General features: G+C 45.1%; 5 protein-coding genes across 5 annotated transcripts; 1 reads left to right on the forward strand and 4 right to left on the reverse strand.

The window, feature by feature from the left end:
* Positions 1 to 44: 44 nt before the first annotated feature.
* On the forward strand, positions 45 to 1,564 carry FA14DRAFT_160793 (protein CSN12). The gene has a single exon (XM_025498828.1). The coding sequence runs from the start codon at positions 91 to 93 to the stop codon at positions 1,480 to 1,482; it is 1,392 nt and encodes a 463-aa protein (XP_025356089.1). The 5' UTR covers positions 45 to 90; the 3' UTR covers positions 1,483 to 1,564.
* FA14DRAFT_46975 (uncharacterized protein) lies at positions 1,529 to 8,348 on the reverse strand. Its single transcript, XM_025502396.1, has 2 exons — positions 5,635 to 8,348; positions 1,529 to 5,490 (listed from the first exon to the last, which is right to left on the reverse strand). The coding sequence occupies exons 1-2, from the start codon at positions 8,184 to 8,186 to the stop codon at positions 1,575 to 1,577; spliced, it is 6,468 nt and encodes a 2,155-aa protein (XP_025356090.1). The 5' UTR covers positions 8,187 to 8,348; the 3' UTR covers positions 1,529 to 1,574.
* A 707-nt stretch (positions 8,349 to 9,055) lies between these two features.
* On the reverse strand, positions 9,056 to 9,724 carry FA14DRAFT_160794 (uncharacterized protein). The gene is made up of 2 exons (XM_025498829.1): positions 9,256 to 9,724; positions 9,056 to 9,192 (listed from the first exon to the last, which is right to left on the reverse strand). Exons 1-2 carry the CDS (start codon positions 9,679 to 9,681, stop codon positions 9,166 to 9,168), a joined length of 453 nt encoding a protein of 150 aa, XP_025356091.1. The 5' UTR covers positions 9,682 to 9,724; the 3' UTR covers positions 9,056 to 9,165.
* A 123-nt stretch (positions 9,725 to 9,847) lies between these two features.
* Positions 9,848 to 11,307, reverse strand: FA14DRAFT_160795 (aquaporin-like protein). Its single transcript, XM_025498830.1, has one exon. The coding sequence runs from the start codon at positions 11,080 to 11,082 to the stop codon at positions 9,913 to 9,915; it is 1,170 nt and encodes a 389-aa protein (XP_025356092.1). The 5' UTR covers positions 11,083 to 11,307; the 3' UTR covers positions 9,848 to 9,912.
* Positions 11,308 to 12,714: 1,407 nt separating this feature from the next.
* On the reverse strand, positions 12,715 to 15,309 carry FA14DRAFT_120872 (DUF625-domain-containing protein; the record flags this gene model as incomplete). Its single annotated transcript, XM_025496429.1, has 2 exons — positions 12,715 to 13,395; positions 13,513 to 15,309. Coding segments are annotated over 2 exons (2,478 nt in total), but the record flags the coding sequence as incomplete, so codon positions are not given.
* Positions 15,310 to 16,551: the final 1,242 nt, after the last annotated feature.

The raw sequence follows: 16,551 nt of genomic DNA on the forward strand, positions 1-16,551 counted from the left end.
ATACATGCATTCAATATTCACTAACAAACTTCTTACTTTGATGATACCAAGAAGCAGGTGGGATACTTCAAAAAGGGCAACGGATTCGTAATGATCACATTGGCACAGTATGCAGATATTCTGCTACACGCCATCAATGTGAAGGAAGGCGAAATATTGAAGGACTTATTCGCATTGGAATTCTTTCAAGATGGCAACAGACAAAACACAGACGGAAAAGCAAACGTTACCGAAGAAGCACTAAAATCTGTGCCTGACGTTCGAGCACAAAGGTTACAAAGCGATCTCCTGAAATGTGATGGCTTTCTAGGACCTCCTTGGCTGGAAATTGCTACAAACCACTTCATCGTAGCAACAAGGTTATCCTTCTTGAGAACGTTTAGCGATGTTAATTGCGTTTCCGCCTTATCTCCTCACAAAATGGTGGATCGATTAGGATGTACCGTTCAACAACTGATAAAGGAAACATGGACAGCAATGAATACGCTAATTATTGCTTTCCTACGGCTTTACTCTTCCTTACAGCAGGGAAGATGGTGTTCGCCGACATTGGTGATGGTACTATCGAATTACCGACGATTGTCTGTTTTGGCGGATGAAATAGAACAGAAAGCTTCTACCATATCGACCGGAAAAAGTGGAAAGCAAACTCAAACTCATCTGGAAGAATGCGCTAGACAGTTGAACAAAGCATTCAGTGCTTGCATTAGCGATCGATCTTCCGAAGAAGCTTTCAGCCGGAAATGGGCAACATACGAAATCGTAGGACTGGTGTTTAGAGGCTACTTCAAATTACGCTCTCTGGGCTTGTGCAGGAATATCTTGAGAGCGATTGGTGCTGCTGATCTACCTGATTTTGAACGATTCCCGAGAGCACAAAGAGTGACTTTCAAATATTACGTTGGTGTTTTGGCATTTCTCAACGAAGATTATTCCAAAGCTGAAGTGGATCTAGATTATGCCTTCAAACAATGTCACAAGGATGCACACCATAATCAAGAAATGATTCTGCGCTACCTTGTACCTTGTCGTCTTTTACGTGGCATCGTCTCGAATGATTCGTTTCTCAGCACATTCCCAAAACTTTCCACACTTTATGGCGGATTCATCAAAGCTATCAAAACTGGTGATGTTCGTTCATATGATACAATTTTGGAGACACCTGTAATGGAACGAGGTCTTGTGCAAATTGGGACTTATTTAGCCATCGAAAGAGCCAGGGAAATTTGTTTGAGAGGCTTGCTCAAACGTGTCTATCTAAGTAAAGATTGCAATTCACGCATTCCACTTATGGACTTTCATCATGCTTTACGATTCGTGGGTGTAGAATTGGAATTGTTGGAAACAGAATGGTTGGTCGCATCTCAAATCGCAAAAGGGTACCTACGCGGATACATATCCCATTCACACATGACCGCCGTCTTATCCTCTCAAAATCCCTTCCCGAAGCTCAATACAATAACAACTGTAACATTATCTTAATGCTTTCATCAATGTGTACTATGAATATTTAACAAATTTCAAGCAGAAAAAGAAGGTAATAAATACATAAATTGTGGATTGAATGCAGCCTGCTAACGTTGTGATTGTCCAATTCTACTCTTGACGTTTTCTGCTGGAGACATTTGAATATCATTCGGAGGCGGAGATGCTGCCATGGCTGTTTCGCGCTGTAAAAGGCTGTAGATCTCAGCTTCGATCTTGAATCTTTGTGAACGCAAGGCACCGGTTGGATCGTTGTTTAATTCACTTTCAGTCCAAATACTGACTGGTCTACCGGTTTTTTGACTTTGTCTAGGGGATGTTACACCGCTGACACTGTTCAAACTTCCATCCTGAGCCGAAGATCGAGCGTTTTTTTGTGATGAAGTAGATGGAATAGACGCAAGAGCGGTATCCTGGCTTCCAATGCCATTTACACCTCCATCTTTCCCTTCATTCTCTTCTTCGTAAACTCGTTGGAATGCAAACTTTGCGCTGCTCTTATCTGGACCTGCCAAAGATTCAAGTAGAGCGGCCAATTCTGCATCAGAAGTATAGACGATTCGAGTTGCAGCTTGACCAGCCGTAGTTGTTGCCATCTCAAAGTCTAATTGTTGTGCTTGCTGTGAAGCAGTGGCTGTGTCTACGGATTGATTGAGCTCATTCATATTTGGCAAAGGCGGAACATACCCATCCCCGTCAATCGAAAAGGTCTTCTTTGTTGGAGTACGAGCGAAAAGACTTCTACCATCTTCATCTGCCAATGCATTTGGCTTTCCCATAGGAGATGACATACCAAAAGAACCATTTTGTGGCGGGCTGCGCATGAAAGAATATTGACTTGTATCGCTATTTTGCCTACTATGTCCACCACCGTATCCAATAGATGATGTATAAACACTCGATCGATCTGCCAAGCCGGCAATCACCTGCCAAATCACGCTACCATCCGCACGTTCAGTCACTTCAATGTGTCGCGCTCCAGTGTTTGTACCATCAGACATTTGTCTGATCATATTTGAAGAACGGTGAGAAGGGTCGTTGGGTGGTACCAACGCGCTTGATCTGTTTTGTGCGTTACCCGTAGTCAGACTAGCATCATCATCATCATCACGATCATATAGATCGTACAAGCTTGCTCCATACCCGCTTACATTGCTTGCTCGTGATGCTGATCCGGCGTTGGAACGGGAACCAGATTGCGGTATACCTAATGAAGCAGAAGGGGTCATGATTGGGGCTTGCGTTGGAGCTTCATACACATTCTTGGCTGTTGGCGGTAAAGGTTTGGTTTTCACCTCTTGTGACAACTTCCTTCTATGTGTTCCACTTACACCATCAGGACCTGGTGGTGTTGGTGGTCGATCTTGAATTGATCTTCTGGCTTTACTACTGGTTGTCGAACTTGTCCTTCGATGGTGATGCGATGGAGTAGAGTGTGTGCTATTCTGCTGTGGCGGTTGGGTGACCGCGGATTTTCGTACGGATCCCTTTCGCGATGCGGAAACAGACTTTCTGCGATCTTCAACACCTGGATCATAGGTGGAAACGATGATTGTTCTGCGTATGATCGTTTCTCTGGCCGACTTTCTTTTTGACATATTCAATGATTCAACGGCTGGAAGAGGAGGTTTCTGCGCTCCATCAACAGTTGAAGCACCCCGGGCAAGGCGAGCATGAATAGGAGCTGCGGGTGCCAGGGCTGGTGTTTGACCAGTTGGAGAACGTGGACCTGTGAGTGGACTCTCTTGAGATGCCAAGGTTTTTCCATTTTGACTGGTACTACGGGGAGGAATCTGCCCATCCGTTGTTGGCGAAAACATGTCAGCAAGTGAAGAATATCCTAGCTGACTGGGCATTGCTAAGCGACCCGCAAACGTTTCCGCCTTATCGGGACTTACTTGCGCTTGACTTGGACTTTCTTTTGGAGTGAGGAAAACGGGAGAAGAAGTTGCATTTGGCGTTGTCATATTGCTCAAAGCTGGTGACGATCTTGCAGCAGTAGGTGATTGACCATCAGAAGGATACGGTTCAATAACGGCAGGCAATTCGCTTGCTTTTCTTCCGCGGAATCGGGTCAATAAGCGACTCAAACCAGTCTGCCCCTTTTCTCCGTATGGTGAATTTGCAGAGGGAGAATTTGTGCTGTGTGCATTGATCGATGCAGATCTTGCAGGGGAGATTTGCGCAGAAGGTGAAATGCTTCCGTCTAATTGACCACGATGCCCGAAAGAGCTTGATCTTCTCAAGTGTCCGCTAGCCGATGAGTTCTTGCGAGCGGAAAGAGTTTGTGCCTTATAGTCAGTCGGTGAACTCGTTTTATAGTCTGTTGGCGAGATGGATCTCGACTGAACAGTATTGGCAGAGCCAGAACGTAATCTCCTCATATCCGAAGGCGAACGGGGGGATTGTGCTTGTAATACACGATCTGCAGATGCTGTGTTACCCTTCTGTGTTGATGGTTGATTTGGTGATACCTTTCGTGTCGCTTGTTGCTGCTGGAGTGTGGGTGTAGTGCTTTTCACAACGGGCGAAGAAGCCGGCGTCAAGCTTGAAGAACGCATCTCTTGAGGGAAAGGCGGCCTCTTGTTTGAATCTTTCTTGCGAAGAGTATCGTCGACGTGGGTCAAGCCTTGAGTATGTTCCATCCTTTGCGTGGTAGAAACAAGCTGAGGCTGCGAAATGGCTTTCGATAAATTCTTACGCACTTTACCCAACGATTTCGAGCGCATCTTTGGTCGTTGGCCATTTTGACCTTTCAGTGCTTGCGTTGCAGCACGAGCTTGGGCAGCTACATCGTCAATCAAATTCGAACTAACAAAAGGTCCTTCTCCAGGCAATCTTGACCAGCTCGTGTCACCAGCATCATCTCCTTCACCTTCTCGATCTGCACCAGGTTCAGAGCGGAAACTCTTTGGAGAGAACTCGGAAGGTTTATCTGTCTCATCTTGCGCATCTTCAGTGTCTTGCAAACGGCTCGAGGAAAGAACATCATGCGATTGACTTCTGGGTAATCGTTTGCGTCTTTCGGAAGTGAATCCTCCAAAGCCATCTTCTACCGTTACATCTTCAAACTCCTCTGTTCCACCACCTTCTTCTTCAGCAATTGCGCCTGAAATTCCACTATTGCCAGGTTGACCATCACTAGCTGATAATTGATCATGCACCCTAGCTGAAGTTTCCAACATCGAAATCAGAGATGTAGAATTGCGATCGGCTGCTCCGGCTGTAGTACGCACTGGTGCTACACCCATAGATAGATCTTGCAGTGTTGGCAGATTTGACAAAGATGTTTTGTGAGTTCTTGGAGGCGGTGAGGTTGGCCTATGGCTCGAAGTAACATCATACATGACCTGCGAACGGAATGAACGAGATGATGTCTCTCGTTGCAGATTGCTAGAAGTCCTGGGGTCTGACGATTTGAAGGGCAGCGAAGACTTTTGTCCAGGCTCGCTTGATCGATTTACGGGTACTTCATCAGTACGTACTTTGTTTTCTGCGGATTTTGTGATGTTCTCAAGTTCTCTTCTGCTAGTATCCAATGAAGTATTGCGCGAGTCCGAATTTGTACCACTGGAATTCCTCGAGCGATCTGCTGAAATCATCCTGGCCTTCTCTCTAGCTTTTTCAAGTTTTGCAGCAGATTCTTGGGTGTTGAACTCTGCATTCTGCTTTGCATTAGCTGATCTGACCAAGTCATTTTGGATCTTGTGCAATTCGTCCATACTCAACCCGGATTTCTCAGTCAATGCATCATGTGAACTGACTATACCTGCCGAATTTGGTGAGAGGGAAGTGGGATGAGCGTCAGAAGATCGGGTCGCATTACCGATCATCTTGGAGTCCGACGTATTATTGGAATGGGTGACGGAACTAGGATCCAAGGTAGATGATGTATTCCTTGCCACGCGTGCCCACACATCATCTTCTATGTCATCTTGTTCTTCGAATCGTTCGTCCCTCGAGGGGTCGTCCTCTGAAATTTGCATAGAGATGCCGCTCTTAATGCTGGCTGCATCCATCGACTTTCCTACTCCATATTGCTTGCGCCATTTCACCGCTTCTTCCGGATCGCTAGGCGGCACCGGGCTTAGAGAAGAAAGGGTAGCGGAAGGCTGACTTTGGCCAGCATCAAGAGCTTCGACTTTTTGCGGGAATGTTTGACTTTTAGCCGATTGGGAATGCGATGCAGAAAGGTCGGAATCGGCTCCAATCGGGCCTTTGGCTGAAGATACTGGGGGCATTTCGAGAATACCTGTCTGGCCTTTACCGGCTTGACCATGATTTGAAGCATCTGATGAGCTTCCTGAAGTTTGATTGACGTTGGCAGATGTAAATTGTGATCTGTCAGTCTCTTCTGATCGATTCGTTGAACTTTGTACACTGTCTGCCGTGGGTGGTGCGGCAGTTCTGAACCCTGTTGCATAAGACTGCATCGATCGATTCGTTGCGGTAGGGAAGTATTTTGGTGAGCGTGCAGCGATTGCATTTGCGGACAGAACCTGATTCTCTGCTGCTGACGGACGAGAAGGCGATTGAATGACGGGAACACTGACCAAATCTGTTGGACCGCTGGGTTGTGAAAGTCGTTCAACAGGTTGCTCGTCCTGCTGTTGTTCAGCAAGCACTTCACTCTCCACAGGTTCCGACTGAGGATATGCGACTGTGATCTCGCTTGTCGGCACAATTGTTGCCGAGCTATCGGACGTAATCATCTGACCAGAAGCTCTATTAGAAGAAATCTCTCTTTGTTGCTGTTGTGCTTGTGCGACAAAATTGGAAGCTGCCACACCTGCTGCCGTTGCTGCTGCTGCGGCCGCAGCGGATGCAGCCTTTGTCTCTGCTTCCGTTTGCCCGGTTGAGCCACCCGCTAAGTGAAAGCCTGCTGCTAGAGGGCTTATCATCGCGCTCTCTGTGCCACTTGAAGGAGGAAGTGTACTCGTGAGCGGGCTGGAACTTGAACCATTGTACGATTTTGCAGACGATGGAACAGCATCAAAAGGTGGCGTATGCAAAGGCCTACGTAAGGAGGGAGAATCTTGTCGATTGCTCTGTAGACTGACAACACTTGCAGCGCTTGAGGATCCCATACTGCTTTTACCTGCCACATGTCTTGTAGGCTGACCACGCCGCGAATCGGCAAGTGGTGTGCGCTGGTTCAAGCCTGACGGTTGACTAACAGACCATCCTGCAGGTGCTGAAGGGCTGGTAGCTCGATCGTCGGGCGAGATGTTTACAAATGCAGCAGCTGCATTACCGATCCCGCTTAAGGCCTCTGCTCTACTTGACGTTCCATGTCCTTCAAATGCAGACGCAGCCACCTCAGATCGAGCTGAAGTGAATGAGTTCGTTTCACTCTCAAAAGAAGGCCTTTTGGCTTGGCGCGTATCTTCAAGTGACTCTCTTTCTTCTGACAACTGATCGTCTTCGTATGAAGGTCCAGACTCGCTATCATATGCAAGTAAGGTAGCACCGGAACGTTCATCCTCCAAGTCATCTTCCCCACCTTCTCCTTCACTATCCTCCACGCGACCCGATACCATTTCGTATACCTCTTCCAATGCCATGCTCACTCTATTGAAAGCCTCTGGGGTCAAAGTGGTAAGTAATTCTGAATTGCGATGTCGTGGTCGAGCAGCAGCATTTGGCGTCAAGAAGGAATTGTCATTCTCTCGCACAGTGTCCACGTTGTCATCTAGACGCGGAGCAGATAATCTTCTGCTTTCTCGGTGGCTTGCAACAAGAAAATCCCCAGGCATTGCATCTTCTTCTGGTGTATCATCGTATGATTCAGATTCAATTTCAATTCGATGAGCTCCAATTGGTGTTAGACTTTCTCCTCTACTTGTCTTTTCCGCATCACTTTCTTCATCTTGGATACCTTGAAGAACAGGAATAAATCTCTGATCACTTTCTTCTCTGTTAGATTCTTGATCGAACGAAGATTCGTCTCCGCCTCGTTTAGCAGCTCTAGATTTCTCAACCTCTTTCATGTATGCAAAGTCACGATTTGAGCTTGATGAACTGAAAAGGCGTCCAGTTGCGACATGCTGTTCATCCGATCTAGCACTATTTGACGTACTGTCTCGAAGATTGCTGAATGATTCGGTGATACTCTCATCGATCTTACTGTCACTTCGTTGATGACCCTGATAGGGAGTGGACCAAGAGCCAAATCCGTCTGTTCCCCCAAACTGCATCTGATCAACTTGCTGCTGCTGTTGTTGCTGTCGCTGTTGCTGCTTTACGGATGCCTCCCACTCTTCCATCTCTTCCATTCGTGTTTGCCTTCTCAATTGATCGATTATTTCATCTTCCTCTTCTTCCGTCAAGAAACATTGTGTGCCCGGTACACCTGTTGCTCTTGCTCTTGCACGTTGAGCTCGCAAATGCGCACGCATTGCCTCTGGTGTGACCATGGTACCATCAGGAGCTCGTAAAAGCGTAAATCGTTTTGTTAGATGTGGCATGATCAAAGACGTTCGATAATCCGATTCTGGTGGTAAAAGGTTGGTAGGATCTAACCTCTGTTGGCTGGATTGTGGTTGTTGATTACCTTCAGATGAAGCGTCCGCTCTAGAATTTGCAGCGATGCGTATGCCATGCGGAATTGATCCTGCTTTGGCGTTCTTTCCAATCAATCCTGCGCCCTTATTAGATGGACTTGAAGCAGCCGAAGGTCGCCTCTTGAATGGGTTCGGCATGATGGTGGTTTTGACGGAGCGTTTATTATGTTTGTGAGGTGTCCGCAGCGGATATGATAATTTTGAAGTATATGAGACCCACTTGACCCGTTGAATGTGAGTTCAATAAGTGGATGTTTAGGTATCAGAAGAGATACAGTGTTCAATATTCAAGCATTTCGTGAAATAGATGCAGATGTAATCAAGCCTTTAAAAACTGAACGGCGCCGAAGAATGATCTCTTGACCAAGCTGGCCCCCTTTTTTGTTGTCGTTTCGATTGAAAGATATAATTGTTGAGGGTTATGTCGGATCCGCATGCAATAAGCTGTCGATCTTGCAGCTTTTCAATCCAGAGTGAAAATGGATGTAAATTGCACTTTAATTGTTGATGGATGTTGTTGTGAATCAATCGATCCGCTCAAAATGCTGATCACAATTGTTTTATATGATGGCTGCATGAGAATGAATGCATGCACGCAAAGACTCAGGACATTGTCAAGCCGCTTTCACCAGACGTTTCTTTTCTGATGGCCTGTGTGGCTGGCTTTTTACTTTTAATTTTTTTTTTGATTTAATTAGCTTACTTGTTCGGCTTTAGACACTTCTATCTTTAGCCTTTATATTAGCGGGATTGTGGGCTCTTCTACCTTACAAGCAGCGCGCGTGTATAATTCAAACTTTTTTCTCTGTAAAGATGAGCAATTTAAATTATTGCTGTGTAATTACCGCATTTTACACTATCTCATGCTCTTCTTTACCCTTAATGGCAGCGAAGCTTCATTTGATGTCTAATCGAATCAATCGATTCTCTTTCGTGGAATATTGCTTGACCGCTCAGTGAAGCAGAGAATCATCCCAATCTGTGTCTCGCAAAATAATGTGATTGCCAGGCTATTATGACATCGTACAATGGTCAAGCTAGTATTCACTGAATATTTCACTGTCTACTTTGTCAAACTTGTATGCCATCAATTAACGTCCTCCAAACGCATCTTTGATCATGCTTTTGGTGTTTGGTCAGGTGTCTGTGTTCAAACAAACCGATAAAATGTCAGTAAGACGTCAAACAAGCATATCGTAATACTCACAATCCAGACAGAATATTGATGCATCTTTGGCTTTGCACCTTCTTTCAAAGTAGAAGGCTCAAAGACCATATGACCACCCCAATCGGCACCTGACTTCTTTCCGTCTTTCAATGTATAATCCACTCTTCCTCTTAGCATACATTCGGGAGAAGAAGCATCGATGGCATGTTTGCCAGCATTACAATAAACAGCATAAATCGTATGCTTTCTTGATTGAACAACATCAAATGCTTTCGATCTCCATTGTTGAACTGATTCACGATCTTTGGCTACTTGCATTGGACCGATTTGAAAGATTGTATTTTGATCGTAAACTAGACTATCGGCGTATTCTTCTGGTGTCGTTTCACTTTTATCGCTTATTGCGTAGAAGTTCTTGATGAACTCGGCAATGTTGCTAGGGACACCTTCAACGTTGACTGCCATATTTGGAAAAAGTCTTGGTTGGTGATCGATGTAAAGTGCAAGATGCGAGCAAAGGTTGAGAAACGTGGAGGACAAGTTTGTTAAATCCGAACACGCGGAGAAGCAAGCTAATGATCGGATCATATCTCCGCTTCCGATACAAAGGTCGGAAGGCAATCATAACTACGATGATGACTTATCATAAATTCATTCAAAGGATAAACAACAATAACTATTTCCCAAGTAACTAGATTACATGCGTGATTTGCGTTTTTGCAAATTGGAAGCATCACCACCACGGCTGATAACACGTTCGATACGTTTGTCCAATAATTCATCGTGAGTGGTTGTGGCAAGAAGATGTTTAGCTTTCTCTTCTTCGAGCATGTGCATCAAAGCAAGATTGGCTGGTGGTCTACGTGTGTCGCTCAAGAAGAAGGTGTAAATGGAAATACCCAAGAAAGAAGCAGGAATGTTTGTCAAAGCAGCCAAAGCGCTATACTTGGAAGGGAAGCATTCTTTACCCCAAATGACACCACAAGCAAAACGAGCACCAACATCACGAGCTGTGTTTGTAACGATTGAACCGGCAGAGAAACCCCAAACGATCACAGCGAAGGCCAAACCGATCGTGAGAGGAGCAGAACTTGGAACGACGAAAACGTTTTGAGCGTCTAATTGACTCCAAATGACCAGTGCCAAGAACATATCACCAAAGAATTCGTTTGCAAAGATTTCACTCATTTTACGACCTGCAGTTGGGAAGATGGCAAGAATACCTGCTGGTCCTTCAGGAGAGAAAACTTGAGCACGTTTACCGGCTGCCGTTAATAATTCAGTCATTTCCAACATTTCCGTTCGCCAGATTGAGTAAACCATAAGAGAAGCAACGAATGCACCTGCAAGTTGAGCAATGATATAACCTGGAGCCTTTCTGGCTGGGAAACCTTTGAAAACGACTTGAGCAAGAGTTAAAGCAGGATGGAAATGACCACCAGATGTTGGAGCACAAACGACAATAGCAAACGTGATACCAAGAGCATAAGCGAAACCGATCATGGTTAAATTACCTTGTTGACCTTGAGTGAGAACATAAGTTGCGGTTGCTGCTTCACCTGCGAAAACGTAAAACCAAACACCAAAGAATTCTGCCACCAAAGCACTAAGCCATTCAGGACGATATTGATCCCAAACATGACGGAAATGACTGTTTGCTATACCGGCAGAAGCAACAACTTCACGTTGGACGTCATATCTACCTTCAACAATTTCAGTGGCACCAAGTTCTAATTGACCTGGTGTACGGGTAGGACGTTGAAAGTGATGCAAAGCTTCTTGGTTTTGATGATCATGTTCGACATGTTTATCATCGTGGCTGCTGTGGTCATCGTCAGCAGGACGGTATTGTGGTTGATGGGACATGTTGATGATGAGTTGGAGGAGGGATAGGGGAGGATAAAGGATGATTGGGGAAGTAAAAATTCAAGATGAGGGGATATTTATATTCCTTTTTTATCATGCATCTTCTTGTGGGGTACCCCAGAATAAAATCAAATTCAGGAACCATGAAATGCGTGTATGCAAGGTCCTATTCCTAATCCGAAGCCACAAGGATTTGATGAGAGGAAGATTTGGGACAATTTAAATGAAAACGGGGGAAATTGACTAAATAAGTACGCAATTGCTTGGTAAGAGCTAGACCTTTTTTTACAAATTGATATGCAAAAGATGCATGATTATTCGACATGCTGATGTTTTGCTGGTATCTACCATGACAAAGAAGGGACTAAATTAAAAAAGTTCGCTACCGTGCAGGAGGTTTAGGATAATCATTTTCGAATTGAATTGATTGGAGCCACACGAAGGAGGCGGGACTTTAATTCACGGCTCAAAAAGCCGCGGCACTTATAGAGTAGGAAATTATTATGCACCCCACAATTAAGGCACTACAGCACACTAAACACAGCTTTTCTTAACTCTATTTCTTATTCGCGCGAGAATGATCTTTTAATCAAACGCGGGGAATACGACTCTCTTTTTCCGGCGGAAAGAAATAAAGCCCCATTCTTATCGGCTTTGATGAAGAGATGTTAACCGTCAGTGATCATGTGCTAATTTCTACAATAACTTTTGCCGCTCATACCGAAAACGGTAATCGATTGCACTTCATCTGCGGAATTAATTCAAATCCCGCTCAAGATTAACTCTTTTTAACCCTTACTCATTTTCGGACATCTCCCTTTGTCATTTTCGGCGATGAAACATTTCTCCGGTAAATGCGGTAGAACAATAAAAGCGATAGCCGATGACCTAGAAACAAAATCAAAAAGCCATCATGATGTCCTATGACTTGTCCATGCATCAAGTTATCTCCCACTCCTGAAGTAAAAGAACAACAAATGATTTGATTTTGATTGAAAAAAGTGTACAAAGTCAAGAGATAGCCTTTTTTGATGGGTCAAAATCACAGATGAAATAGTATTACACTTGGCCATTTCCTCCTTCCTCTTTCTCCTTCTCATTGGATGCTTCACCATTTTTTGTATTGTCTGCATTGGCATTCAATTTGATCGACAGCTTTCGTACCCCACCGCTAGTAGTGCCAGAAACAATTTTATCTGTGCGTGCATCATCATTGCTATTCGCTTGCAAATTCGCGCCTGAAGATTGTCGTTTTGTCACCCTTCCCAATTTGAGATCTTCTTCTCCTTCATCTTCGCCTTCTCGCTTTTTCCTCTTTGTGCTTCTTGTGCCGAAAGAGGTATCCATCGAATCATCCGCTGTCACAGATGTTTCACCCGCACCACTGACACCGCCTTCATCGCTCGAAACGGATTGGTGTCCGATGGATGTATCAGTGGCTGAAGAATCGCCAATCTCGCCTTCGCCCTCGACACCCTCAATAGACTCATTCTTCTGGCCAGAGATGTCCTCTTCAATCTCAGTAGCAACGTATGGTGCAGCTCCGGAACCGGCTCTTTTGCGTCCTGCATTGTAAGGTGGCAGGTCAACTTTTGCGCCTTTCTTGTCTTGCTCTTCTTCTGTCACCTCCTCATCTTCATCCTCGTTGAAGTAATCTTCTTCATCGGAATCCATAATGGCTCGATTTTCACCTCGTCTTGTCAGATCACGCATCTTTCTTTCCTTCTCTGCTTCATCAAACGTTGTCGTGCTGGCTTCCATTGTTGTGTTTGTGGCAACACTTTGCTCGGCATTGCTTTTCTCCCATTGCAGGATCATGGCTTGGAAGTAGTGTCCAATGGTAGCATGTTGTGTTAAAGCCCTGACTCTGGATTCATACTTTTCGAAAAGATGATTGATCAAAGGTTTCACAGGCTCTTTGCGAATATGTTCAAAGAATTCCAAACAAGCACTTGTGACCAAGTTGTCGCGCGTAGATTCACCTTCGATGACCGAAAGGATAGCACCCAAAAGCCCAATCTTTACGAAATGGCGATTGATGAATTGATTGCCTTTTGCTAGACAAGCACGGAAAAATCTGAGGGCTACCAAACGTAAATGCTTCTCGCGAGCAAACAAAAGTGTAGCCACTTGAATGCCAATGTCGGAAGAAATTACCCAATACTGAGAACGGAATTGATGATGAATCATGACGAACGTCAACAATTCGCATAGGTGGTTCAACATCGCAGACTTTGACGCAGAAGCGATGTGGAAATGACGTGCAACGATTTCGCCTTCTTTGCCATCTTTTTGTATTGATGCCAAATCGTACTTTTTCTCTGTGGGCTCCGGTTTGGCTTCGATTTGTTCCTTCTTTGCAGGTTTTGCATCAGATTCTGTAGGTTTCTTGCCATCGGCCGTTAGATCTTTCAAAGGGCTGAAAAGAACATCTACTTCACCATCGTAGAACCAATTCAAGAATCGATCCGTATCATCCTTGCGTGAGTTCTCATCCTGAGATTGTGAAGCCGCTGCAGCCGCCAAAGTTTGCGCCACAATAGGTCCACCTGCAGATCCATCCAGACTTGAATCAAATAAGATTCTCATCGATTCGGTGATTTGTGTCTTGAGACCTAGATCACCTTCTGGCTCGTGAAGGATGCTCGCCAACTTTGTGAGCAGAGGCGGTAAAGAACTTTTCTTGTCAACTTGCTCCAAAATGTGACTTCGAACTCCGCTAGCATCATATTCTATGATGGACATCAACATTTCTGCTGCCGCATTCCGCAATCGAGATTCCACTCTGGTTAATGCATACTCCAAAACGATGAGAAGTCCCCATTCGGTCAATGTGCGATATAGGGCAATGCGTGAAGGCAATTGAACCTGCTTTCCTATTGCACACAATTGTTGCAGGAATATGATTGCCTCTGCTTTCTTGCTGTCGCTTTCATTACGATTCGGCTCGAACAATTGAAAGAGAGATGAAAGTAAAGCCTCGCTACTTGTGCAAAACATGACGATATCTGCTTGATGGTAGAATATTAGCGAATTCAAAACGGCAAAAGTTGAATCATCTATCGTTCGTGCTAGGATGACGTCTTTCAGGTATTGTAGCCGGAATGTTTGATGAATCTTTGCGAGAATCATTGGATCAGGTATCGGCACAACCTGTCTGAAGCGAGCCGTATTTGTGAGATACTCGCGATAAGATGCTTTCAACTTTGGGAATTCTGGATCGTACTCCAACATGCCAACCACACCAAGGAAGGTGTCATCGCGTAGCATCCTCTCCATCAAAACATTGTCGTTCAACATGATGATCGTATGCATGATTGCACACAATCTATGCAAAGCGTCCAGTTGTTCCAATTCTTCTGCATCCTGGAATGCAGGAATCAACTTTAGGATGAATTCCTCGCGCAATATCCATTCAGCAACCTTTTCTCTTGCTTGTGGACTTCGATTAGCAGCGTCTTTCAAGGTCATATCGATCAGATGCAAATTTTCCATCCTTGGTGGGTCGGGCAATGCGAATGGCGTTCCGTCGGCCATTATCAAATCATCTTCGGTTGTCGTCATTCCTGCGGCTGCAGCTGCAGCTGACATGCCCAACATTCCGGCACCATCAGAATCTTCCATATCAAATCCTTCTGTTGCACCACCCCTGGCACTCAACAAAAAGTGCTTTTGCACTTCTGTCAAGAATTCCCAAACCTCATGACAACCATCAGCCTCTTGGAAAGAAAGAGCCATATCCGTTCCATCCGGTTCTGTCCATACGACAAGCGTATCCTGTTGTCTCTGATAAACGTCATCTTTTACCACTCTCGCTTTGAGTAAAAGGTCATCAGAATCTAGATTCTCGCTCACCACCAAGACGTAGTGCTCTCGATCTTCCCTGCCTTCTGCGCCAACTTGCTCATCATCTCCTGCTTGTTCTGGTGGCCGGCCTAAAGGTTGCTCATCACTTCCATTACTTCCAAGCGTTAGTCTTCGACATGTTTCTTCCATGCGGGCGACCAGCAAAGCAGCATCATTATGTTCATCGTAAACTCCAGCACAATAGCCCGTTCCACGATCGAACCAAGTTTCTCCTTTTAGTTCATACACCTTTACCCTTCGCGCTGTACCACATTGATGATAAGCGCCTCTTGAAAGTGTGGCAGAAAGAGCCAATGGCACACTACCGGAAGAAGTGGCGGAGATGTCACCAGATAGATCATCATCTTCGTTCCCCGACATCTCCATCGCCGGGCCGCCACCGGATGTATGCGCCTCTAGTTCGGCGGATGATGTTTCTTCATTAACAGTCCTGGACGATGCATCACCTTGTGTACCACGAACAGAGCCTGCTGCTTGCAAGTCAGATGCACTCAAAGAAGAAGAAGATGCTTCCTCTGTGAGCTCATAGCTGTTATTGCCTCTCTTTGGCGATGATGCTAACGCTAGCGGCTCATCTGTTGATGTCGATCCGCCCGATTGTCGTTTCGAAACAGACTTTCGTTTTGGCGTTACACGGGACGAAGAAGGCGATCCTGCCCTTACGTTACCTGGACTAGATGTATCAGCGCTTATATCTCCAGCTGAATTCCGTCTACCTGTGATTGCAGTCTTTTCCGGCGTCTTGTTTGGTGAAGAGGTAGGTGATTTGGAGTTACCTCCATTTATTGGTTTACGATCTTTCGCATTTGATCTTTGATTGGATGGTGAATGAGGTGATGATTCTCGTGTAAGTTTGTTAGATTTAGACGGATTTGATGGTGAAGTGGATGAAGGTGAATGCTGTCGTATGGAAGTGGTAGGCTGTGATGCGTTCCCATCTGTTGTTGTACCTGTCATTGCAGAATCCTTTCTTGAGGATAGCAATTGGACGTCTATGCCCTTTTCTTGCTTTCCAGACATTCTATTTGTACACAATGCTTTTTGATTTCCTTTGATCGTGATGAAAACGCGTTGATGATGATACGCATTCGAGTTAAGTGAAAAGCGCGTTTCTTCTCTTTCTTCTGGTCTTCAATCCTGCATTTCGAACCGTATCCAAAATACAACAATGAATTTTTTTTCCCTTCAAGAGAACGAGATATGACAACGGCAGGTTACGTCTCCTTCTCCAGAAAGATTTCACCTTTTTGATCGCGGTAAAAGACCGTGTCTAATCCAAAGTCGAGGTGGAGATGAAGTGATAAAAAGGGAAAATAGTGTTATTGTAAGGTTGAGAGACAGATACGATCAAAGCGTGGCGCGCGCGATTATGTGTGCCCTTATTTACCTCCACTGCTTGTGTGCCTACAGTATATCCCGGGCGCAGGGCTGCTTAACATGCATTAGAGTAGAAAAGGCAGGGCGTAGGAAGATAGAGCAGCAATGTACATTATGTACCGCGCGTAAATAAAGGCAAAAAAGCTTCCTTCGATTCTGAAAAGGCGGCGCTAGTTCTAACAAGATCGGCTACGGGTCATTTTCCCCAATGACATGTCAGCAACA

This window comes from Meira miltonrushii, assembly GCF_003144205.1.
Source record: "Meira miltonrushii strain MCA 3882 unplaced genomic scaffold FA14scaffold_2, whole genome shotgun sequence".
In the NCBI taxonomy this organism is placed as follows: Eukaryota; Fungi; Basidiomycota; class Exobasidiomycetes; order Exobasidiales; family Brachybasidiaceae; genus Meira; species Meira miltonrushii.